General features: G+C 36.4%; 1 protein-coding gene across 2 annotated transcripts in view; it reads left to right on the forward strand.

The window, feature by feature from the left end:
• Positions 1 to 25,778, forward strand: part of LOC150108874 (uncharacterized) — a 116,165-nt gene that overhangs the window by 77,691 nt on the left and 12,696 nt on the right. For both annotated transcript variants that reach the window (XM_090403996.1, XM_090403986.1), the window contains exon 5: positions 3,066 to 3,245. In XM_090403996.1, the coding sequence (XP_090260122.1) occupies positions 3,066 to 3,245 (180 nt within the window). The remainder of the gene's footprint in view (positions 1 to 3,065; positions 3,246 to 25,778) is intronic.

Below are 25,778 nucleotides of genomic sequence, written 5' to 3' on the forward strand. Positions count from 1 at the left end.
CTGACACATATACAGAAAAATATAATTTATTTAATTTCAATACATTTCATCCTATGTTTTAAGGACATCATCAGGAAGAGAAGAAAAGATTGATTAACTTAACAACATTGAAAATACGAATCACAAGACTCGTGTAGCATGTACTTACTTGCTCATGTCTTGGTCACAACTAAGTTACCATGAGAATACACTATTTGGGTTCAAAGGGAAACAGTGGATAGCTTTTGTAATTCAAATACAAGATTATGTAACTTATTCATTATTACAAAAAAAAAAATAGTAATAGTAATTACTTCCCAAAACTTTGAGACTTGCATTCAATTAAAGCGGTTGATCAATGTCATTTTTGTTCACAGGTTTCAAGAAATGGATGATCAAATTTAAATCTACTGGAGTAATGTGGAATCTTAGAATCTAAGAAATTTGGTCTAAATCACCATGCCACTACTAATTAACACAAAACTCTTTGGAATCAAACCAAAATTCCTCTTTTCTCTCCTTGATATTCTTGTAACATAGGATGAAATATACTGGAATTAAATAAATTTTATTTATTTAATTCCATTTTATTTATTTTTCATGCATCAACCATTATAAAAATATAATTATAAGCATATGGCAGATTGAGACAAAATTATGAGTGGAAATTTATACCTCTGCCAGAGATTGTGCATTTTGATGGTTGAATCCTGTCCACCATGAGTCAGAATTGCAACTGGTGCATTTTAAATATCATCTATTCTTAGTCTTTGTGATGAAGTGAATCAGCCATCATTCTCATTTCAATGAAAACAACTGTCTTTTGCAGTTCATTTGAAATAAAAGCCTTGCCAGAACATTCCATTTGGACAAGCATTTTTTGTTCATCTTGGAGAAAAGCACATTAGACTGGATTGAATATAAAAGTTTTAATCCAAACTGTAGACAGTACCTAGACAATATTGCATGAATACCTCTACACACTCACACACACACATACTACTACTACTGTGGCATAGCTGCTTCTTCTCACTATTCAAGCTAATGACACATATCATGCCTCCTTTGTCTACTGGCAGCTTTTTCAAACACTCCATGTAGAATACTATGACTACCTGTCTACACAGAGAGTTCAGAATAAGAGCCTGTGATGTCTGTCATCTTATTAAACTGCATAATGTCTAGTTCAGATCCCACTGGAATGTAGCAATTATACTTCTGAGCTACTTGGAGCATCCATACTGATCTCTACACCACTGAAGGCTGTCAGGGAGATCAGTGCTGAAAACACCTGTTCTAGATGATCTTGAAGCTTGAAATGTTTGGCAAATGTTTCAGCATGTAGGTATGATTAATGGAGAGTGTTGTCATTAGCAAAACTGCAAATAAGTTTTGAGGTCAGTGAGAGAAGATTGTTTATGTATATGAGAAAGTATGGGTGAAATAACAAAGGTCTGAAGAATACCAACATTAATAAGAAAATCTGAAGCAAGAAACCCTCCATTACACAAAGCAGATCAACAGAATTACACAGCAGATTACCAGTTTTCCAAGAGAAAACTGGAAATTTGAGAAACCCTTGATGTCACACTTTATAAATGTCTTAAAATTCAAAGTACAGCAGTTATACAGTACAGGTCCAAACCTTGCCATGGCATATATGCAAAAGTGGGTAATATAGATAAGATCTGCCATCGATCTTAACCAGCACAATCCATATTGGTGGTCACTGATGGGATGAGGTGACAGTTCTCTGAGTGTTGAAGTTGACTGTTGACAAAAGTAATGGAGAAAGTTGTCATTTTCATTACTTTAAAAGTCACTGAGAGAACAGCAATAAGGCGATAGTTTACAATAGACATATATTGCCTTTTGTTTGGAATTGGCTGTACGTGGACTTCAATTCATGCTATAGGATGGATGCCATCTGCATATAATATAGTGTAGAGATGATAAAGGACAGGTGTTGGTTCTGGAGCAAATCTTGAGCACAAATATGGGCTATCAGTATTAAGTCTTTTCCATATCCAGGTTGAGCAAGATTCTTCTGATATCTTTCTGGTGCATTAAACGTTCCAGATGATTCGCATTGGTCATCTGTGCAGGAACTGGTGATACCAGTAAGTCACCTATATCTTTAGGTGATGTTGCAATATTGCCATCAAGGTGAACAGGAGTAGAAATGGACAGAAATTGCACTCAACAGTTTTTGCAAAGTATTATTGAAAGAGCTCAACTGCCATTGTATCTTCTAGTTTTCTATATTTACCATTTCAAAGTAAAACCTGTTAATAATAACTAAATACTAAATACTAGTGGTTTGTTTTGCAGATATTGCAAACATCAGTGTAGGCTGGGAATGAAGCTGGAGTTTCTGATTCAAGCCAATTATAATATTCTGCTTGTTTCTCTTGGAATGCTTTAGCACACTTCTTGGAAAACCAGAAGTTAGATATAGGGCAGAAATTTTGAAAAGAATGGTGAATGGAAGTCTTCCTTCTATCATGGATAATTTCTGTATACCATAATCAGAATATTTCAGCCTGGTTAGCCGAGTGGTTAGCATATCCGCTCTCCAGTCAAAAGGCTGCAAGTTTGAATCCTGCTGTGGATGTTTGTGATTGTCTGTGAAAATACTAGTGGTGGTGAGCAGTAGATGGCTTTGGTGTAGATGATGTGGTTCACTGTAGATGGCGGATTGGTGGAGATGGAGAGTTGTAGAGTAGGTGCCCTTCCTCGATGAGTCTTTGGACTCCTTGGAAGTGTCATGTAATAATAATAAGTATCTGGATCTTTAGACAGGTCTATGGATCTTTTGATGGAAATGGTAGTCCAAGGAAAGATGGAAAAAGTCTCAGAGACTTTACTGTTGTTACACATTTGCAAGCAAATGTATAACAAGATGATTGGTAGTAAACATATTGAAAAGCATATAAAATTGAATAAATCTTTAATTAGAAATAGGATATTACATGAGTATGTTTTGAAAAAAGAAAAGAAAAAGAAAAACTATAAATATAGAACTTAAAATTGAGTAATTCATGTTTCAAGATTATTATTTCATGGTCTGGAATGTGTTTAAATAGGATCCCACCTAGAAACTATTCGCATGGTTATAGCGAAAAAAGCAGATGCTGGAGCTGTGGATGCAAATTGTTTGGCTCTATACTTAGATAGAAATCCATGTATAAGAGATGAAATAACAGTACATACATCATGGGGATTGCTTCCTCCTTATCCTATTGTAGTGAATGCTAAATTACCAAGTAAGTCTTAAATATTTTTATTATATGAAATTCTATGGAACATATAGTATATTTTGATTACTTATCCAAGTGAAGTATAATGTGATTTATAAAAGTACAATAATGGAAGGCCATTGAAAATGAACTCTGCAGTTTAAAATTTTAATAATGCTTTATATACAAAAGAAAAGTTTCATTTGTTAGAAAATAAGTAAAAACTCAAAATTGAAGATCTTTCCTTAATAGGGCTCAATCTAAGCACTATTTGTACTTTTACAAACATCTAAGCAGTATCACTTCATCCAGGTGACAGTGATTTACTCATTTTTTCAGCATCAATAAGTTTTGCATATCTTGCATGAAAAGTTATTCCAGTGGTAACAGATCAGGACTTCGTGCATCCAAGGTGCATTCACCTCTTCTAAATCGTCAACTAGAAACCCTAGCATTTGCCATATAGAAAAACTATAGGTTAAATTGAGATGATTGATATGCTTTCTTATTGGAAAATAAGAGCAGTTAATTTATCTCTTTTAGTGTCTTAAATTTAGGGAACAAAATCATGTTGTTCGCACAGTGGGATAACTTTTGGAATATCACAAGCTTATAATAAATTTATTTGATTTCTCATTCCTAAATTCTGCAGTTATGATGAGTGACATGGTCATTAGTATGAAAGATAGTTTTTTCTATAAACTGATCATCATCTGTTTCACTTGTTTTGCATTATTATGAGTTCATCATCATCATCATCAAATTCCTGCCATGTACCCTCAAGGGGTGTACAGGATATAATAGTACTACATGAAAAAAATTACATCGTTACTAATTTTCTATCTACAACTTTCCTCAAAATCAGTCTGTTACTTGTCAAGACTCCAACATTATCAGATCTTATATTTCTGCCGTCTAAGGCACTTTGTACCGTATCAATCCACCTATATCTTGGTCTTCCTCTGGGTCGTTTTGCTGCCAACCTGGCAGAGAACACTTGTTTTGCTAATCTTTCTTTGCCCATTCTGTTTAAGTGACCATGCCACCTGAGATTAGCTCTGCTAACGCATTTCTGGATGCTGACAATGTCAAGTTCTTTCCTAATATCCTCATTTTTAATATGATATTGCCATTGATGCCATCTGTTGACGCCTCTAATCTTTCTCAAGACTCTCATATCTGTCTTTGGTCAAGTGTTTTACTTCTGAACCCAGCTCTCAGATCCATAAATTAAAACTAGTTTGAACACTGTCTAGTATACAGCAAATTTAGTGTTCCGACTAATTTCTCTCTTATTCCATATGAATTTATTCAATTGACTTCCCACCATACCAGCTTTGCTGATTCTGTTGTCCATTTCTATATTTAATTTACCATCTTCACTGAAAATTGTGCCTAAGTAGCTGAAATGTTTTACTTGTTCCACAGGTTCTCCATTCACAACACAGTTGACGTTTTCAATGATTCTGCCTATTTTCATTGTCTTTGTCTTTTTATTGCTGACCTTCATACCATATCTATTACAACAGTTATTCAATTTAGTCAGAGAATCTTGCAGACTTGTAGCGGATTTATTTAGAAGTATAACATCATCTGCATAAAGCAAAGAGCTGACATTAACATCTTCAATTTTGATATCATGTTTAATACCACTTTCCTTCATAATGTGATCCATATAGATAATGAATAACACAGGGGATAATGTACATCCTTGTCTCACACCAGATTTAACATTAAACCATCTTCTTGTACTTCCTTCAATTCTAACTGCTGACTTACAACTCAAATAAAGACTAAGTATTGCTTGATATAATGCCCCATTGACACCATATAACTGTAGCGTATTGGATAGCTTCTCTCTTGGCACCTTATCATATGCCTTTTCCAAATCGACAAAACTTAAATACAGATCTTTGTTATATTCCCATGCTTTCTCGAGTATTTGTCGTAAAGTGAAGATCTGATCCTGACAGCCTCTATTTGGCCTGAATCCAGCTTGTTCTTCACCAAGCTTTTCTTCCATAATTCTTCTCAACCGTTTCTCAAGTATACTTGCATAGATCTTGCCAGGAACACTCAGTAGGGAAATACTTCTGTAATTCTCACATTCAGTTTTATTTCCCTTTTTATATATGGGTACTATGAGAGCTCTACTTCAATCATCAGGAATTCGTCCCTCTGTCCAGGCTTTCTGAACTATGCAGTGCAGCCACTGTAAGACTCTTATACCACCATACTTCAGCATTTCTGGTCGAATATCATCTACTCCTGCTGCCTTTCCACATTTCAAGCCTTTGATGGCTTTTTCTACTTCAAGTTTGGATATGTATTCCTGACCGCATGCCTGGTCAGTGTTTTTTACCATTGTGCTGTCATCACTGCTTGTTTCATTTAGCAGTTTTATTATTAGTTTTAATTTTGAATTTTATTTAATCTTATAAACTTATACAGCACATTTTATACAAACGTCATAAGCATACCAAGTTCGAAACCATGATGGGCAATAGATTTCTTTTGGGCTGCATACACACAACAAAATGTGAATTGTCCTTCATGTGAATTGTCTTTACTTAATCTGAGTAAACTATAAAGTACTGTAATTCTTTTGTAACTGTACGTACATATCAAAAATGATTTTCAACAATTGACTCAAATTTAGTATATGTTGAAGCATGTCATGAGCAGCCAAACAGATGTTATCTTTTTGACTTGCGTAGTTACATAACACGATCACCCACCACATCACTGATGCATATTCATAATCAATACTGTGTGAATCATTTTCACACAGCTGAAGTAAAATTTAAGGAGAGATTGAACATTATACAACAAATGCCATTAATCTGCATGCTGAATTCACCAGTCTGCTAACTTCTGCACTAGGCCAGAAGAGTCAGAACTATTGTACAGAAAGTGTGAGTATGAAAAGAAACTGACTCTGCAAGCTAAAGACAACCTTAAAGAATTCTGTCGTTGTGCTGCAAGTAAAAGATAGAATGAATATGAAAGAATAACTCTACTGAATTCGGATGATGTGAAGGTGATAGATGCAGAAGAGGTTGTTCAACTAATGAGTGCCTATTTTGCTAACCTATCAACCTGGTGTATGCAACATTGAATTCACTGCTACTCTTCACTAGATGAAGAAACTCAGATGTATGAAGAGGAGGTATTAAAGCTGTTGCACAAACTGAATAATAATTCTGCAATAGGAAATTATGGGATATCAGCACAGATGCTAAAAGAGTGTTCAGCTGTACTGGCTATTCCTTCAGCCAGGTTATATAATATGAGCCATAGAACAGAGAAGATTCAGCAGGAGTAGAAAGAATATATGATAATCCCATTGAACAAGGGTGGTGCAAAGACCGATGGATCCAACTATTGACCAATCAGTATCTCAAGTGGTGAAGATTTTGGAAAAGTTGGTTGGGGGGCTTGCATTCAGAAATGGGTTGATAGAAAATCTGTACTTTGCAAAGAACAACATGGGTTTACTAAGGCATGGTCATGTTTTAGCAATTTGCTTACATTCTATAATAATGTTAACACTGAACTAGACAAAGGGAATGGATAGACCATGACACTTTGGGATATTGTTAAGGCTTTTGACGGAATACAGCATGGAAGACTGTTGAATAAATTGGAGAATATGGGTTTGGATTATAAAATATTAGCCTGCTTAAAAGGATGACTGACTGAAAGATATCAAAAATTTGGTATGTGGGGGGGGGGGGATGTGAGTCTGCAAGATTTAAGATAACTAGTGGTGTACTACAAGGCTTGGTCATTAGTCTGCTGTTATTCAATCTGTACATTAATGACATTGGGCAATATGTAACATGTGACATGCAGCTATTTGCTGATGATACAAAGATAAGTATGATAATCAGGAATGTGGCTGATATGCAGTACTGCAGAAGGATGATTTGAATAGGCTGGAATTGTGACAGTAAATGTAAAGTCATGCACTTTGGCATAATTAGCTATCCAGTGTTATATTATATTGGTGGGATTATGCTAGAGGAAACTGATCAGTCTAGGGATCTTGTAGTGTTAGTAGACAGGAAGTTGAAGTTCAGGGGCATGTAGCAAAGATTGCAAATACAGCTCAAAAAATAATTGCAATGCTAAAACAAACTTTCACATGTAAAATACGATGTCATTTTGCCTCTTTACAAGGCTTTGATAGACCTCACTTGGACTATTGTGCATAGTTCTGGTCTCCTGGTTTCTGTTGTGATTCTGATACTGTGGAATCAGAATCACTTTCAGAAAGGAAAGTGTTAAAAATGATATCAGGATTGTGGAATTCTGTTATGAAGCCAGATTGAGAATTTGTAGACTGCAGACACTAGTAAACATCAGAAGAAGGGGTGATATGATTGAGATGTATAAACTTCTGAAAGGTTCATACAGGATTTGAGTAGATGGAATTTTTCATTTTATGGAGGGTGGGAAAAGAACGAAAGGGCATCCTTAGAAAAGCTGAGAATGAATGCTGCCAAGGAGTGAGATCTAGATTTTTCTGTCATAGAGTGGTGCATGATTGGAACGGATTGCCATTAAATATTGTGTGTGCAAGCAGTGCGAATGAATTCAAGAACAAGTATGACAGCTGGTGCATGTAATATGTGGCCTCCCTCAATAAGTCCCTGACTCCCTGTAATTATTATTAAGAGATTTCTCTTAATAATAATAACATTAATCACACATGAGGGATTGCAAAACCTATAGCAAATCAAGGTTGTGTATAGGTAAATAGTTTAAAAGAAAGAAGGAATCCATTGATAATTTCTTGTAAAACAGTGAGGGAAACACTTCCAGAGAAGAGAATGGAAAAGGATGAGAAGTTGATCAAGTAAGTTTATTATAGCTGGATTACAAGTAGATGTTGAACAGAGGATGCATGTTTTTAGGTTTAGAGCATCAGTTCCCAACCGGTGGTACGTGCTGGGCTGTTCAGGGGGTACATGAAAAATAATCAGTAATGGCAAAAAAACAAGTAAAGTAAACAAAATGCAAAATGTTAGTTATGGAACAATAAATGTTAAGTTTAAATCACCAATATTTTAAAACCAAGGGGTATACAAATGGAAAAAGTTAGGAACCACTAGTTTAGAGGAAAGTGGAAGAAATAATGGAAGCCAGTTTAGCAGAACAGCACTTATAAAAATACTTATATAAACGGCATAAGATAGATTCAGAACATCCATGAGAAAGTCATTGGAGAGAGAGAGAGAGAGAGAGAGAGAGGTGTGGACTTCATTAAGTAACTAGAATTGTTCTGAAATGCCAGAACTATTTTTTGATGACCCTGTCTATTAATCTTTTCATCATCATCATCAAATTCCTGCCATGTACTCTCAAGGGGTGTACAGGATATGACAGTACTACATGAAAATATTACATCATTACTAACTTCCTATCTACAATTTTCCTCCAGATCAGTCTGTTACTTGTCAAGACTCCAACATTATCAGATCTTATATTTCTATCGTCTAAGGCACTTTGTACCGTATCAATCCACCTATATCTTGGTCTTCCTCTGGGTCGTTTTGCTGCCAACCTGGCAGAGAACACTTGTTTTGCTAATCTTTCCTCTCCCATTGTATTTAAGTGACCATACCATCTGAGATTAGCTCTGCTAACGCATTCCTGGATGCTGACAATGTCAAGTTCTTTCCTAATATCTTCATTTTTAATATAATATTGCCATTGATGCCATCTGTTCATGCCTCTAATCTTTCTCAGGACTCTCATATCTGCGGTCTCTAGTCTTTGGTCAAGTGTTTTACTTCTGACCCAGCTCTCAGATCCATAAGTTAAAACTGGTTTGAACACTGTCTTGTATACAGCTAATTTCTCTCTTATTCCATATGAATTTATTCAATTGACTTCCCACCATACCAGCTTTGCTGATTCTGTTGTCTATTTCTATATTTAATTTACCATCTTCAGTAAAAATCATGCCTAAGTAGCTGAAATGTTTTACTTGTTCCACAGGTTCTCCATTCACAACACAATTGACATTTTCAATGATTCTGCCTGTTTTCATTGTCTTTGTCTTTTTATTGCTGACCTTCATACCATATCTATTACAACAGCTATTCAATTTAGTCAGAGAATCTTGCAGACTTGTAGCAGATTTATTTAGAAGTATAACATCATCTGCATAAAGCAAAGAGCTGACATTAACATCTCCAATTTTGATATCAGGTTTAATACCACTTTCCTTCATAATGTGATCCATATAGATAATGAATAACAGGGGGGATAATGTACATCCTTGTCTCACACCAGATTTAACATTAAACCATCTTCTTGTACTTCCTTCAATTCTAACTGCTGACTTACAACTCAAATAAAGACTAAGTATTGCTTGATATAATGCCCCATTGACACCATATAACTGCAGCGTATTGAATAGCTTCTCTCTTGGCACCTTGTCATATGCCTTTTCCAAATCGACAAAACTTAAATACAGATCTTTGTTATATTCCCATGCTTTCTCGACTATTTGTCATAAAGTGAAGATCTGATTCTGACAGCCTCTATTTGGCCTGAATCCAGCTTGTTCTTCACCAAGCTTTTCTTCCACAATTCTTCTCAACCGTTTCTCAAGTATACTGGCATAGATCTTGCCAGGAACACTCAGTAGGGAAATACCTCTGTAATTCTCACATTCAGTTTTATTTCCCTTTTTATATATGGGTACTATGAGAGCTCTACTCCAATCATCGGGAATTCATCCCTCTGTCCAGGCTTTCTGAACTATGCAGTGCAGCCACTGTAAGACTTTTATACCACCATACTTCAGCATTTCTGGTCGAATATCATCTACTCCTGCTGCCTTTCCACATTTCAAGCCTTTCATGGCTTTTTCTACTTCAAGTATGGATATGTATTCTTGACTGCATGCCTGGTCAGTGTTTTTTATCACTGTGCTGTCATCACTGCTTGTTTCATTTAGCAGTTTTTCAAAGTAATTACTCCATACTTCAAGGATATCTTTTTATCCTGTTTTCATGTCACCTTTATCATCTCTAACTCCTTTTAGAGATGATAAAGGTGACAGCACTCTTTCTTCCATTCCTAAGCTTCTTCAACAACCTCCAGAATATTTTGCCACCTTCTTGATATTTATTTTCTATATTCTTGCCAAAGTCCTCCCATGACTTTTGTTTAGCTAGTTTTACACAGTCTTTAGCTTTCTTACATTTGTCTCTGTATTCTGTAAGAGTAAAAGCTGACTTATTTGCCATGAACTTTTGATATGCTTTCTTCTTTTCCTTCACTAATCTTCACTTTCCTTCACTAATCTTTTCATAGAGTATTATTAAATACCATATTTGCTGGCATATAAGATGCATCCCCTTTTTTGTACACATTTTTTAGGAAAAAAAATTTTTTAGATCCTCTTCCTGATTCTGCCAAGTTCTTATCATTTTCTCAGTTGGGGGTGACCCAAAATGCCTCTCTGCAGCCCTGTTTCCATGTTCTTTAGAATACGCAATCGCACATAGCTTGTATGCAATATTGTAGCAATGCCGACGTTTTTCAGCCATAATTTTCCAAAAAATTTAGAGAAAATTTAACGGCAGAAATTTATCACCGTTCACAACAACCACGACAATAAATGGAAAGTTTAAACGAACAGGAATACAGCTGTGATCGTCGATGACAGCATATGCACATCCTCTGAACTCTACCTAACTGGAATGCTCTCACACACCACAAAGAAGCAAGAAAGAAATCGTGTAACTTGGAACAGAGAAAATTTCCAGAAATGAAAGTAATAAAAAACTGAGTATCGGCGTGTAAGACGCACCCTGTTTTTCAGACCTATTTTCAAAGAAAAAAAGTGCGTCTTATACACCAGCAAATACGACAATTCTCAAATTATCAAGATATTTTCAAATAAGAGCTTGCTACTTTGAAAAAAAACATGTTTTTTCAAAGTAGCAAGCTTATTTGAAATACGTTTAAGTATTTATACAATAATATCTAAAGATATGTATGTTCAACTTATGCAATTTTTTTATTATTATTATTTTATTTTAGAAATTTCTTTACACATACCAGTTTTTATATTCACGGAAGTTTATATGAAAAGCTTGCAGTAGTGTAAGTTTTACTTCATTGTTGATGAGAGTTGTTTTTATAGTGCTTATCTTTAAATTTAATTTACACATTTGTAGTCATCAGTTCTTTCACTCACCCACCCACCCACCCACCCACCCCAATTCAGTAAACTCAGCAATATGAATTCTAAGAAATATTAAAAGAAAGGAAAAGTTATTACCTTAGCTGAAAAGCTTGCTGTTATGAGAGAATGTATGAGAGTGGATTTAAAAACAAAGGATATAAACTTAGTGAGTGGACTTAGTAAATCAACACTTTCTACCATCAGACACAATACTGAAAAAAAATTAAAGAATCATGTAAAAGTGCAATGTGTATGAAAGTAACTTGAGTTTATTATTCAACCAGTGATTATGGGGGGAAAATGGAAAAGATTCTAGCTTCATATCTTGAGTGGCAAAATAAAAAAAAGGGTCAAGTGATTCAACAAAAAGCCCAAAATATTTATGAGTCTTTAAAAGGTACATTAGCTCTTAATGGTTCCAAAAAATCAAAGACTGCTATGGCTTCCACAATATTAAACTGACAGGGGATGTTGCCAAAATTAATGACACCCAAATTTTTGGGTGTTTCTTAATTTGACATTAAGAAACACCCACAAAAATTGTCAACAAATAATTTAATTCAGTAACTAATGGGTGTATGAAGACTGGTCAAAAACAAGAGGTCAGAATGAGATTGTCAATAAGTAATGTAGTCATCTCTCATAGCAACATTATAATGCTGACAATGATGTTTCATACTGTTTATAATGGTGTCCAGGAGCTCAGTTGGTAATAACAACCATTGCTCACTTTCTTGCAAACTCTCCTAATCTCCCTCTAAGTTTTTGGGGGGGAGGGGTTTGAAAGCAGTAACAAATCTACGTAGAGCATCACAGACATGCTCAATAGGATTAAGGACAGGAGACCTGGCTGGTTGGCCAGTCCATATTTATGATAGTCTCTTTGAAGATATTGGACCATGAGCTTTTGCTCAATGAGGATGAGCATTATTATCTTGTAGGAAAAATGTCTCCCCTATTGCACCTACATACAGATGAACATAATGGACCTCATCTCTAGAACTTGCAGCATTTGTTAGATGCACATACTGGTCAGTACATCCTCCCAACGAGATGTCTCCCCTAAACTATTGCACTACCTTCATCATAAGTGTCCTTTTCACAGATATTAGAAGGATGATAACATGTTCCTGGTTATCTCCAGATTAGAGCATGCCTGGTATTGCTTTGTAGAGCAAATAAGGACTTGTCTGTAAGCACTACTGACCCCCAGACGTGAAATTTTAAGTAGTCTCTCCTGTGTTTGGTGATGGGGCATACAGACTACTAATCGCCAAGCATACAAACCATGAAACTTTTTGCAGACAGAGGAAACAGATACCAGTGTTTTTTTTAGCTAGTGCAAGTCAAATTGTCACTGATTTGGGATAGGGTTCCTGTTTTAGTGAGTAGGTAATCTGAAGATATTGATTACTTACTACAGTTGTTATCCATGGTCTTCCTTCACTAGGATTGGTTCCACAGTCTGTGATTCATAGAATGATTCACATGTAACTGTCTGACTTTAGCTGGCCTTTAGTCTTACAATGGCTTGCCACCTGAATTCATTGGTTAAATATCTTGCAGCCACAATCAAGAATTTTACTATTGCAAAATGTTAGCTTTTATACTGTGGCTCATTTGCACATACCTCTGACAGTGCCACTCATTTGTATACAATAACCAAACTCATCATCACATTTTACATAATGTACCTGACTTTCATTTTTTTTTTTTTTTTTTTTTACTTTTCCTCCTGAGTTATTGCAATTTTTCTCTGCATTAACTATACATTTCTGTACTTTAATGATATATCACATTTATAAGTTAAATAAATTTTCTCTTTATAAGAGTGTTTTTAATCTCTTGAGTTATTTATGTTTTGAATTGTGTGATATTACACACCACAATGTTTGCATGACTTGAGGTGTTATGTGTGTATGAACTTTTAAATGGTGAGCTCATTAAATTATTATTCGATTAATTCTGTGGAGTAAGAACTTATTACGAATATCACTCCTTATATGTATATATCATATGCATATGAATCTTTAAAAAAGTACTTAAATGAGGTGGTATCTGAATGTATCACTAGAGATCCACAAGAAGAAGATGATGTGGAAAGTATATCATATTTATTAACTATTGCTCTACTCAATTTTGCGTAATCGGTGAGCAACTGAATAGTTCCTCTCAGTTCCTTTTTTATATTTTTATGTAGAAATTAAATAGTAGTGGCCCAAGAACAGAGTCATGTGGCATGCCACTAGTCACAGGCCTTCAGTGAACTCTACTCCTGAATAAACTACTCTCTGATATCTCTCCATCAGCCATCCTCTTATCCATCCACTTCACTGATGTGCTACAGCAGTTTATTGATTGGAATTCCATCTGGTATCCTGTCAAAAGCCTTTGCAAAGTCCAGCAGTATCACTGTAAACCCATTGCCTTTATCCAGCTTAGCTGTCTCACTGTATTATAAAACATGAGCAAGTTACTGAGGCATGACCTACCTGTCACAAAAACCATGCTACCCCCCCACCATGTAGTATCCCATTCCTGCATTTGACTCTTGACCAACTTCTCCAGTACCTTGACTACGACTCCTGATATTCTGATCGATCAGCAATTTGCTACATCAGTCTTGGAGCCTCCTTTATGCAGTGGGACTATTTTCCTCTTTTTCTACCCCTTAGAGCCAAGACTTAGATTAAACAATGTCGTCAAAGGCACTGTTAATTCCCTAGCACCATCACTTAAAACTTCAGCTGGTATACCATCTGATCCCATAGCTGTATTCACATCAAGGTTCTATAATATGCTATGCACTTCCATTTCATTTATATCAGTTTCCATATAAGCCTTTGCCTCTCTTGTTATTGCAATATCTCCATATGGATGATATACTCTTGCAAACTGTTCACTTAGTAAGCTGTCTATCACTATCTACTCTCCAGCCAAAAGGCTGTGGGTTCAAATCCCATCGTGGGCATGGATGTTTGTGATTGCCTGTGAAAATACTAGTAGTGGTGGTGGGCAGTAGGATGGCATTGGTGTAGATGATGATGATAGTTGTGGTTCACTGTAGCTGGTGGATTGAGTTGTAGAGTAGGTGCCCTCCCTTGATGACTCCTTGGAGGTGTAATGTAATAATAACAATTATTATTATTAGTAGTAATTCTACTATTTTGCCTGATTCAGTTACCTCCCTACCAATCATATTCATTAAAATCATTCTGCCACGAACATTCTTCCTTTCACTTGCAACATACCAAAAGAATTCTTTGGGATTATATTTGACCTGTACTACTAATTTCCTTTCATTTTTGCCTTTCTTACCACACTGGTTACCCTTCTGGCCTATGCTTTTGTACTGCTCATGTGCTTGCTTGTCACCATTCTCCTTGCATTCACTCCACAAATTTTTCTTTTTTTTTTTTGTAGCTCTATTTTAATGATGGTATTCATCCATTTAACTCTCACTTGATTTATTCTCCTGATTCTGGGAATACAGTCTGCTAGTACTTCCTTCAAACACTCCTTTACTGCTTCCTTGAGCCCTTGCAATTTCACATGCCATGGCACTGATCCAAGCAATTTCTTAAATTTATCATACTTACCAGCCCTGTAATTCCACATATATCCCCTCTTAACTGAAAACTCCACACATTGTCACCTCCCAGGTCAAGCCCATGTGATTGCTCTCACCAGATAGTGGGAGTGTGGTCATATTGGTTATGGACAAATTCTCTGATGCATTAACTAAATCTAGCACTCTCAAACCCCTAGTACATTTTGTCACATGCCACCTAAGGTTATTATTCCTTGTAACTGCATAAATTCCATTTCCTTCCTCCCATGTGTCCTTTCCTCCTTCCAATCTGTTCTCATAGTTGAAGTCCTCCCCCCATAATAATTACCTGCCCTCTGCTCATTGAGCTTATTTGTCGAAGCATATTATTCCCATCATCCTTTTCATCTTTTATAGATGTGAAGATGCTTCTATAGGGATGAAAAGGATGATGGAGATAATATGCTTCGACAAATAAGCTCAATGAGCAGAGGGCAGGTAATTATTATCAGGGGACTTCAACTATGAGAACAGATTGGAAGGAGGAAAGGCCACTATCTCACATCAGACCCTCAAATGTGCTATTTTCACAGGCCTGCAGTTTACTGGCTATCGTTAAGAAACCAAAATAATACTGCCTCCCCCCCATTCTTTTTTCTCTATCATCCCTAAATACCCTATACCCTTCACATTCTATCCAACTAACTATATCATCTTCTGTCAGCCATGTCTCATTACTGCCAATAACCTTTGGCCAGGATGAACTAACCAATGCCAATAACTCCTCCCCCCCCCTTGTTTTGAATGCTCCTGGCATTAGTGTATATAAAGTGCAACTCTTAGGCCCACCACTGTCCTTATACTTTATACTAACCATCCCATTTTGGTTTATTACCAATGATACTAACTTAGGCATTTTATGCATATACTTGCTCAATAGTTTTCTGATGTTGCACATTCACTTTCACTTCATTCAACAACACCTTTTCTATAATCTGAACATGAAATAAATTCAGATGCAAATCATCCTTCTTGTATAAGTCCTTTCATCCATCAAACTCACTCCACACATCCACAAATTCCACATGGTTCCTCCTAAATAACCTACACATCGACTCATTTGCTATTATGACCCTCCTTCTCAGCTCACCTCTGCCATACTGCAGACTCACTATCTTAACTCTCTCACTCTTTTCTTTTGTTACTTTCAGTAACTCTTTCATGTCCTCTTTCATGCCATACTTTTCTCCTTTCAAGTCATTTGTTCTAGCCAAAACAATCAACTCTTTCATTTTACCCTTTTGCATTCTATTATTATTATTATTATTACGTGACACCTTCCAGGAGTTCAAAGACTCATCGAAGGAGGGCACTCTACAACCTCTCCATTCTTCACCACTTAATCCACCAACTACAACGAACTGCCACTACCATCATCACCTACACCAACACCATCTACAGTCCACCATCCCTAGTATTTTTTGTCTGTAAATTGTGTGTTCTCAAGGCAAATTTGTTTGTATGAAAAACCCGAGTTTCCAGGAGAAAATACCCTGTTACCTCTATATCAGATCGGCTAACTCACCTTCAATTGAAAAAAAATCCATATAAAGATTTCTCTCAACACGACAAGAATCAAACTTAAGCCTTTTACAATCAAAGGTGCAACATACTGTCATTCTTCCAATTGCACTATGGAGGTGCTAATAGCTTTGCTAACATAATTAATTTTTGCACCCGTTAAGTATGATTTTGTCACTCTCTTGCCAATCACACTTCTTATGATAGAATTGCTGTACAAGACTCTCTTTAATTTTTCCTTCTGCCTTAGTCAAGCATTCCTTACTCTCTTATCACACTTCTTTTTGTTCTCAGCTGAACCACTCACAAGATGTTTCTGCATTCTCTATGTAACTGTGCTGTCTCCTTCATTATGGCCAACTCTTCATTCTTTACATTCGTCATACTACTATTCTTTCAATCATCACTTTTACTCTCTTTCTCAGTCATGCCATTTTTAATCTGTTTCAATCTAATCTTCTGATCTTTTCAATTCTGAATGATGGCCTAAGAATCTCACAGAATATATAGATGGCTCATTGAAACACACATGACATCTCTTGAAAGAGTGACAAAGGATAAGTAGGCCACAGTTTATGAGATTGTTGGAAAAATGTTCCAGAAAAGTTAAGCACTATTTTGTGTAGTAATTGGTGATACTGATTGCATTTTAGTAGAATATTGTTTATTTTTGATGGCTTAGCATAACTGTGATTGTGATGGAGCTTAGTGGGTTTGTTACTGATATTTTTTACTGAATTTTGAATTTTGCCCTGAACAAAGAAAAATGCCAATACAAATGAGATCTCTTTGCTGAGCAGCCTCAAAATCAAATATTATTAACGACAAATTTTTTGAGAATGATTTGATGCCATGTGCCACATGTATGCATGTCAAAATGTGTTTAGAGAGAGACTGAAAAGGAGACAAGAGAAGGTATGGATTTGTAAAAAAAAAAAAAAAAAAAAAAAAAAAAAGTGTGATATTTTGTTTTTGACTACAAGTTCTCAGCAATTTGGAAACACACTGAAGGAATGGAAGCATAAATGTGGGTACAAAAAACTGTGAATAACAGAACAAAAACGAGTGAGACTGTGGCAGTGGAAAATGTATGAGGTGTGACAATTTAATTCCTGGAATGCACCTGTAAAAAAACCTACATTCAGAACTATACATTAGTGGCTACTGTCACCTTCAAAGTAGCCCCCTTGTGCATTTATATACTGGTTTAGACAGTATTCCCATTTTTGGAAACAGGTGTGGAACTCTTTTTCTGGAATACTCTTCAGTTCCTTTATCACATTATGCTGGATATCAGCAATGTCAGAAAATCTTCGTCCTTTTAGTGCAGTCTTTAATTTTGGAAGTAGCAAAAATCACAGGGAGCTAAATCAGGTGTATAACCAGGATGACCTAATTCAGTAATCAATTTTTTGTCCAGAAACTCTCTCACAATGAACAGTATGGCTTGGCGCATTGTCATGATGGATGATCCATTTGTCAGGCTACAATTCGGGTCTTTTTCTCCAAACAGAATCTTGTAATCTTTTCAGCGCCTCTAAATAGCAGTGTTGGTTGACCATTTGTCCCTGTTCAATGAATTCATAGTGGACTATCCCCTTGTGATCAAAGAAACACACCAGCATGGTCTTGAACTGCGAACGTGACATGCGTGCTTTTTTTTGGACATGGAAAACTCGAGGTTTTCCACTACATGCTCTGGCATTTTGCTTCGGGTTCATACTGGAAACATCAGGTTTCGTCACCTGTAATTACTCTCAGAAACGTGTGCTAATTTGCAGAAAGATCAGTCGCAACTTGAACCTGCCACTCCTTCTGTTCATCCGTCAAGATCTGAGGCACAAACTTTGCAGAAATCTTTCGCATACCCAATTCTTTAGTTAAAATTACCCACTGTTTCTCAATTCATCAGCCATTAATTGCACACTTAATTGTCTGTCAGAGACCGTACCAAATCTCTCACTCTGTTCACATTTGCATCCTTCAGTTTTGTTTTTGGCTGCCACTTCTGGGGTCATCATTCACATCTTCTCGTCCACCTTTGAATCTCTTTTGCCACTCAAAGACACTTGACTTTTCCAGAGCATCCACACCATATGCCACTTTCAACAGCTCCAATGTTTCAGTGGCTGTTTTGTCAATTTTCACACAAAATTTGATGTTAACACACTGCTCCAAATTTCGATCACACATTTTTACACTAAAGTTTATATGCAGATCTCTATTGTTTTTGCAATAGCCAACTAGCAGATGGCTCTATCGGCTTGAGGTTTATGCATTAGTTAAAAGATGTACAAACACAATTATTCATGTGACTCCAACCAGATTACCACACAAATGACACTATGCAGCCATTCGGAAATAAAAAGAAAGTAGGAATGAGGAAACACAAGTAAGCAAGAATGGAGAAGTGAAAGAAAGGAGCACTAGAAAGAGAGGGAGCAGGACCTGTGAGAGCAGCGGAGAGTAAATTGTTGGTATGCATATTTGAGGAATAAGTTGTTCAGAATGAGAAATGAAATGAGGAACAGCAGTGATATGAGATGTTTGGTGGAAAGGAATGAAAGAGTGCAAAAGGATAGAATGAAGGAAAGTAGAGAAAAAGAGGTGAGGAATGAATCATAAATAGCAATGTATGGAGATCTCATTATTAGAGGTCTGGTTAATTGAGAGCATCCACAAGGTCTGTTTTCTAGAAAGAAGAATGAGCGAGATAATTGATGCTTTGAATATGAGAAGTGGAGAGTTAGTGGTGGCACTGGGAACAATTTATTTGGTTGAACATAAGGAGAATGTAAGGATAGATATTAGAAGGGGATTGAAGATAAAGTGAAAAACAACAGTATGATAGGGAAGGCTATCATTTTGTGTGTGTGTGTGTGTGTGTGTGTGTGTGTGTGTGTGTGTGTGTGTGTGTGTGTGTGTGTGTGTGTGTGTGTGTGTGTTGCTAAAGTATGACAATGATGCGTTGAGATGGAAAGCAGGAATCATGAATAGGAGAACAAATTGTGATTTGTAGACACGTGGAATGTGTTGGAGTGGATTGGTACGAATGTGTGAATGGGTTTGTGCGAGGTTATTGAGTGCATGTGAATGACTTTAGTGTGAGTCATCTGGAGAGACTGTTGCCAGAAGGAAGTGTAATGAATGATGAGCAAGACATCAGAGGAAGTAAGAAGAGAAGTGAAAAATTGAGAGAGTGGATCAGATGATATTGAAGTTCTTGTTAATAGAAATAGTAGCACTAGGAGGCAAGGAAAGTGGATGTTGACAGTAGTATGTATGGGGATGGTTATCATAGAAATTCGAAGGCCTGGGATATAAGGGGGGGGGTGCAGTTAAGTCTGAGGAGATATATGGGGTAAGTAGGCATGAGCAGGTGTGGGGAAAACTAAACCAACAAGTGGCATGAGTAAGGCTGAATACTAGGATCATCTGAAATAAGGGAGATGAAATTGTTTTACTGGAGTTTATTTGCCCAAAAGTTGGTGGAATAAATGAAATGGTTAAATGAGGATGATATTCTGACAGGAATAGAATTGTATGATGTTTTTTGCAAGTATGAATAGGGAAGGGGGCGAGAGAGTAAGGCACTACGATGTGTGGTGGAGGTTGAAAGGAAAAAATATTAGTGTGATGTTGCTGTAGGCTAGGGAATGTGGAGGATGGTGATGAAAAAATGTATAAGCATCTTAGTCTAGTGAACAGGGTAAAGGTGATCATTTATAGATGATTTTAATTATAGTAATATAGATTGGAAGAAAGAAATAGCATTTGGAAATAAGGAATTCAACAACTCGAGAAATTGGAAATTTCTTGAGAGACAACCATCTTAGGCAGTATGTAAAGGAGGACATGCAAAGATCGAGAATTTTAGATATGATCTGATTTCATTAATTGATGTGATTGTGAGTGAGATTTCCAGTTGATGAGAATAATCACAAAGTGATCACCTGGGTTGTGGCTAGCTATATCAAAACTTCTGTGAGGAAAGGATATATGGAGAATTACAAGAGTGATTATAAATAGCTTGGAGCTTGAGCATGAATGAGGAGTTTATCAGGAAGAAGATAAATACTGCCTGAACACTGACAAAGGTATTTAACTGTATCATTGTGGGAATATATTCCAAAGATCAGAAGGTTTAATAAGGAATTTCTGCTTGACAGCGAAAGTGCTATCAAGCAGAAATTAGCAAATCAGCCCAATTAAAATCCTAGTTTTTCTGACATCTGTCAAATAGAAGGAAAAATGATTATAGCAAGATGATGTTAATGGATGAAAATGATAGACTGATAACTAATGCAGATGACATAGTTGGGATATTCAGTGAAAAGTTCATAAAGGTGTTTCATCCTCATCAGTGTGAAATCATGAAAAGCTGAAGTGCAAAGAAAATGGAAGAGATTCGTGAGCAAGCAGGAACTATATGAGGAATTCAATAAGCTTGATATCATTAAAGCAATAGCACAATGGCATATCACCACGTCTTAAGGGAATGTTCCAGGTCATTAAAGTCACTTTGGCTTAGCTGTTTAACAAGTATCTTGCAACAGCACAAGTCCCAAAGGAGGGGAAGAAAGGTAATATTATTCCACATCACAAAAATGGTGATACGGAAGATAACAAATCATAGGCCTATCCGTATATATCAGGAGTTGTAGTTAAGACATTGAGGAATTGGTGAGCGCTTGGATATGGAAGTAGGTTGATAGTAGCATTATTTTGTGTGACTGTCAGCATGGGTTTGTGAAAGGGAGGGCATATTTTACTAACTTAGGTACTATAAGTTAGTAAAATATGCCCTCCCTTTCATTAAAGTCACTTTGTCACAAAAGTCACAAAATCTAAGAATACTGCTGTTTATGCAGCTTACCAGTGATGAATGTGTTTCACAGGTAAGCTGCATATACAGCAGTATTCTTAGATTTTGTAAAGGCCTTTGATAGATTGCCACACAACAAGTTGATAGCTAAATTAGAACAGATGGGATTTTATGCTAGATTAGTAAGTTGGATAGGTGACTGGCTGTCAGGTAGGTATCAGCAAGTTGTATATAGGGCACTATCATGAACGATGAAATTCACTGGTGGTGTGTCACAGGGATCTGTTCTGGTGCCATTATTGTTTAACTTGTATTTTAATGATATTGGGATTGGATCAGCTGGAGATATACATGTTTCCTCCCACTTTTAAAACTGGAGGAATGATGAGGAATGAGCAGATGTTTGTGACCTTACATGCAAACATGAATATATTGTATGAGTGGGCAAGTGAGTGGAACTGTCATTTCAGTGTTACAAAGTATGAAGTTCTGAAATTTGGTGGGCAACAGTGGGATACAAAGTATACACTTGGTGAGTAAATTTTGAAGGTGACAGATGGACAAAGGCGTCTGAGGTTCAGTGATCACATTGCACAAGTTGTGAAGTCATCACATCAAATAGTATAATGTGATGGAGAGGATCTTAAAAATTGTACAATGGTCACACTACAAAATTCAAAAGACCTGATCAGAAATTTAAATTCCAGATGACTGGAGTAGGACTTGCATAGTACTTATCTTCAAAATTGAAAATAAAACTGTATGCAGGAAATTCTGTAATTCTTGCATACAGTTTTATGTTCCATTTTGCAGATAAGTATTATGCAAGGCCTACTCCAGTCATCTGGAATTTAATCTTCTGATCAGGTCTTATAATATATTATAAGACTTTATTATACAACTGATAATAAATGATAATTCAGTCATTCCTGATTGAATTATCATTTATTTCAGCTGTCTTCTCACACCAGATTTCTGACATCTTTTTTCCTACCTCTAATATTGCAATGTACTCATGATACCATTCCTCCTGCATTGCACAATCTTTATATTTTTCTTCTAGAGTCTTACCAAATTCTTCTCATAATATTTAGCTACATTTACACATAGCTTTCTTATATTTTCTGTGGAATGCTCCCTGTGAGGATAGATTGAAGGTGTGTTAGTTGCAAAGTTTAGTTGAAAGGTAGAAGAGAAGGAATTGACATAAAAGAAATTTTTCATCATCACCATCAAATTCCTGCCATTTACCCTCAAGGGGTGTACAGAATATGATAGTACTACATGAAAAATTTACATCATCACTAACTTCCTATCTACAATTTTCCTCCAGATCAGTCTGTAACTTGTCAAGACCCCAATATTTATCAGATCTTATATTTCTGTCATCTAAGGCACTTTGTACCGTATCAATCCACCTATATCTTGGTCTTCCTCTGGGTCGTTTTTTCTGTCAACCTGGCAGAGAACACTCGTTTTGCTAATCTTTCTTCGTCCGTTCTGTTTAAATGACCATACCACCTGAGATTAGCTCTGCTAACGCATTCCTGGATGCTGACAATGTCAAGTTCTTTGTTAATATCCTCGTTTTTAATATGATATTGCCATTGATGCCATCTGTTCACACCTCTAATCTTTCTCAGGATTCTCATATCTGCGGTCTCTAGTCTTTGGTCAAATGTTCTACTTCTTCCATAAGTTAAAACTGGTTTGAACACTGTCTTGTATACAGCTAATTTAGTGTTCTGACTAATTTCTCTCTTATTCCATATGATTCTATTCAGTTGATATTATTAACAGCTTTGTTGATTCTGTTGTCTATTTCCATATTTAATCTACCATCTTCACTAAAAATCGTGCCTAAGTACGTGAAATGTTTTACTTGTTCCACAGGTTCTCCATTCACAACGCAGTTGATATTTTCAACGATTCTGCCTATTTTCATTGTCTTTGTCTTTTTATTGCTGACCTTCATACCATATCTATTACAACAGCTATTCAATTTAGTCAGGGAATCCTGCAGGCTTGTAGGGGATTTATTGATAAGTATAACATCATCCGCATAAAGCAAAGAGCTGACATTAACATCTCCAATTTTGATATCATGTTTAATACCACTTTCCTTCATAATGTGATCCATATAGATAATGAATAACAGAGGGGATAATATACATTCTTGTCTCAAACCAGATTTAACATTAAACCATCTTCCTGTACTTCCTTCAATTCTAACTGCTGACTTACAACTCAAATGAAGACTAAGTATTGCTTGATATAATGCCCCATTGACACCATATAACTGTAGCATATTGAATAGCTTCTCTCTTGGCACCTTGTCATATCCCTTTTCCAAATCTACAAAACTTAAATACAGATCTTTGTTATATTCCCATTTCTCAACTATTTGTCGTGAAGTGAAGATCTGATCCTGACAGCCTCTATTTGGCCTGAATCCAGCTTGTTCTTCACCAAGCTTTTCTTCCATAATTCTTCTCAACCGTTTCTCAAGTATACTTGCATAGATCTTGCGAGGAACACTCAGTAGGGAAATACTTCTGTAATTCTCACATTGAGTTTTATTTCCCTTTTTATATATATGGGTACTATGAGAGCTCTACTCCAATCATCGGGAATTCGTACTTCTGTCCAGGCCTTCAGAACTATCCAGTGCAGCCACTGCAAGACTTTTATACCACCATACTTCAGCATTTCTGGTCAAATATCATCTACTCCTGCTGCCTTTCCACATTTCAAGCCTTTGATGGCTTTTTCTACTTCAAGTATGTATGTGTATTCCTGACTGCATGGTCGGTGTTTTTTTACCACTTTGCTGTCATCACTGCTTGTTTCATTAGCAGTTTTTCGAAGTAATTACTCCATACTTCAAGGATATCTTTTACTTCCGTTTTCATGTCACCTTTATCATCTCTAACTCCTTTTACAGCATTCTTTCCTCCATTTCTAAGCTTCTTCAACAACCTCCAGAATATTTTGCCACCTTCCTGATATTTATTTTCTATGTTCTTGCCAAAGTCCTCCCATGACTTTTGTTTAGCTACTTTTACACAGTGTTTAGCTTTCTTATATTTGTCTCTATATTCTCTAAGAGCACAAGCTGACTTATTTGCCAGGAACTTTTGATATGCCTTCTTCTTTTACTTCACTGCCTCTTTAACTTCCTGTGTCCACCATGTCCACTAAATAGTGATCACTTCCAATTTCAAATCCTCTGTACACTCTGGTGTCCTGCACAAGGGAGAAAACATCACTATCAACAATAACATAGTCAATGAGACTTTTCTTATTTCTTGCCTCTTCTTTCCATGTGAATTTGTGCACATTTTTATGTTGGAACATGGTGTTAGTAATAACCAGTCCATATCCTGAGCAGAAATCCAACAGGTATTTATCATTATTATTAGCTTTGATCTTTTCTCCAAATTTTCCCAATATATTTTTTTATGTCTGACAATCATTTCCTAATCTGCTATTTAGATCCTCAACAAGGACCAGCTTTTCCTTTTTCATTGTGTCAGCTGTTTTCTCTAAAATCCTCAAAAAATTCCTCCACTTCTACCTTAGTAGAACCTTCTGTGGGATCGTAGGCACAAATAAGTCTCATTGTCCAGTTCCCAATTCTGATATTTGCCCACATCACTCTACTTGAGGCTGCCTGCCATTCAAGAAGATTAGCATTGTATTTAGTGTTGAATACAATGGCTACTCCTTCTTTTCCTTGATTGTCATTGCCTGAATATAATATTTTGTATTTATTGCTCAGAAAGATCTCACCAGTTTTTGTCTTTTTTGTTTCAGTCACCCCTATTATGTCGATCTGGTACTTATCTAATTCCTCAGCTAGCTCCATTCCTTTGCCATTCAGGCTTCTTATGTTGATAGTACCGATCTTTAACTCTGGTGATGTTGAGTTGGGATGTGTTTTCAGATTTGTTCCAGTAGCTGACTTTTTGCTGTTCGCCCTAGTTCCCTGGCAAAAACAACAGGGGCCTTGTTTAACCGGGCGACGCCCCAGCCGGCATGAAATTTTGTCATGTTGTACCATCATTTTTTATTTTGGTTTAACCGATAAGAATACAATTTGGTCCGCTAAATCCCAAATTGCCAGCCCATCCTCATTCATTCAGTATCCAAATAAATACCCAACAGGGTGCACCACGAGAAGGTGAGGATTAGACATTAGGTCAGAAGCCCTGGTCGGTTCTCTGCATTCCTTTAAAGGCTATGTGGAGGTCTCCTCTCGGTTATACAGCTTTGACCCTTAAGCAGAAATTTTTCAATACGTGACAAATACAAAGAGAATTATGTTGTCACCAGTATGGTTAGTAAGGGTGTGTGAATTGAATTATTTTGCTTGGGGGATGATGAATGAGTGGA

This window comes from Typopeltis vanoorti, chromosome 2, assembly GCF_054136105.1.
Source record: "Typopeltis vanoorti isolate ZY-2024b chromosome 2, IOZ_Tvanoo_1.0, whole genome shotgun sequence".
Lineage (NCBI taxonomy): Eukaryota > Metazoa > Arthropoda > Arachnida > Uropygi > Thelyphonidae > Typopeltis > Typopeltis vanoorti.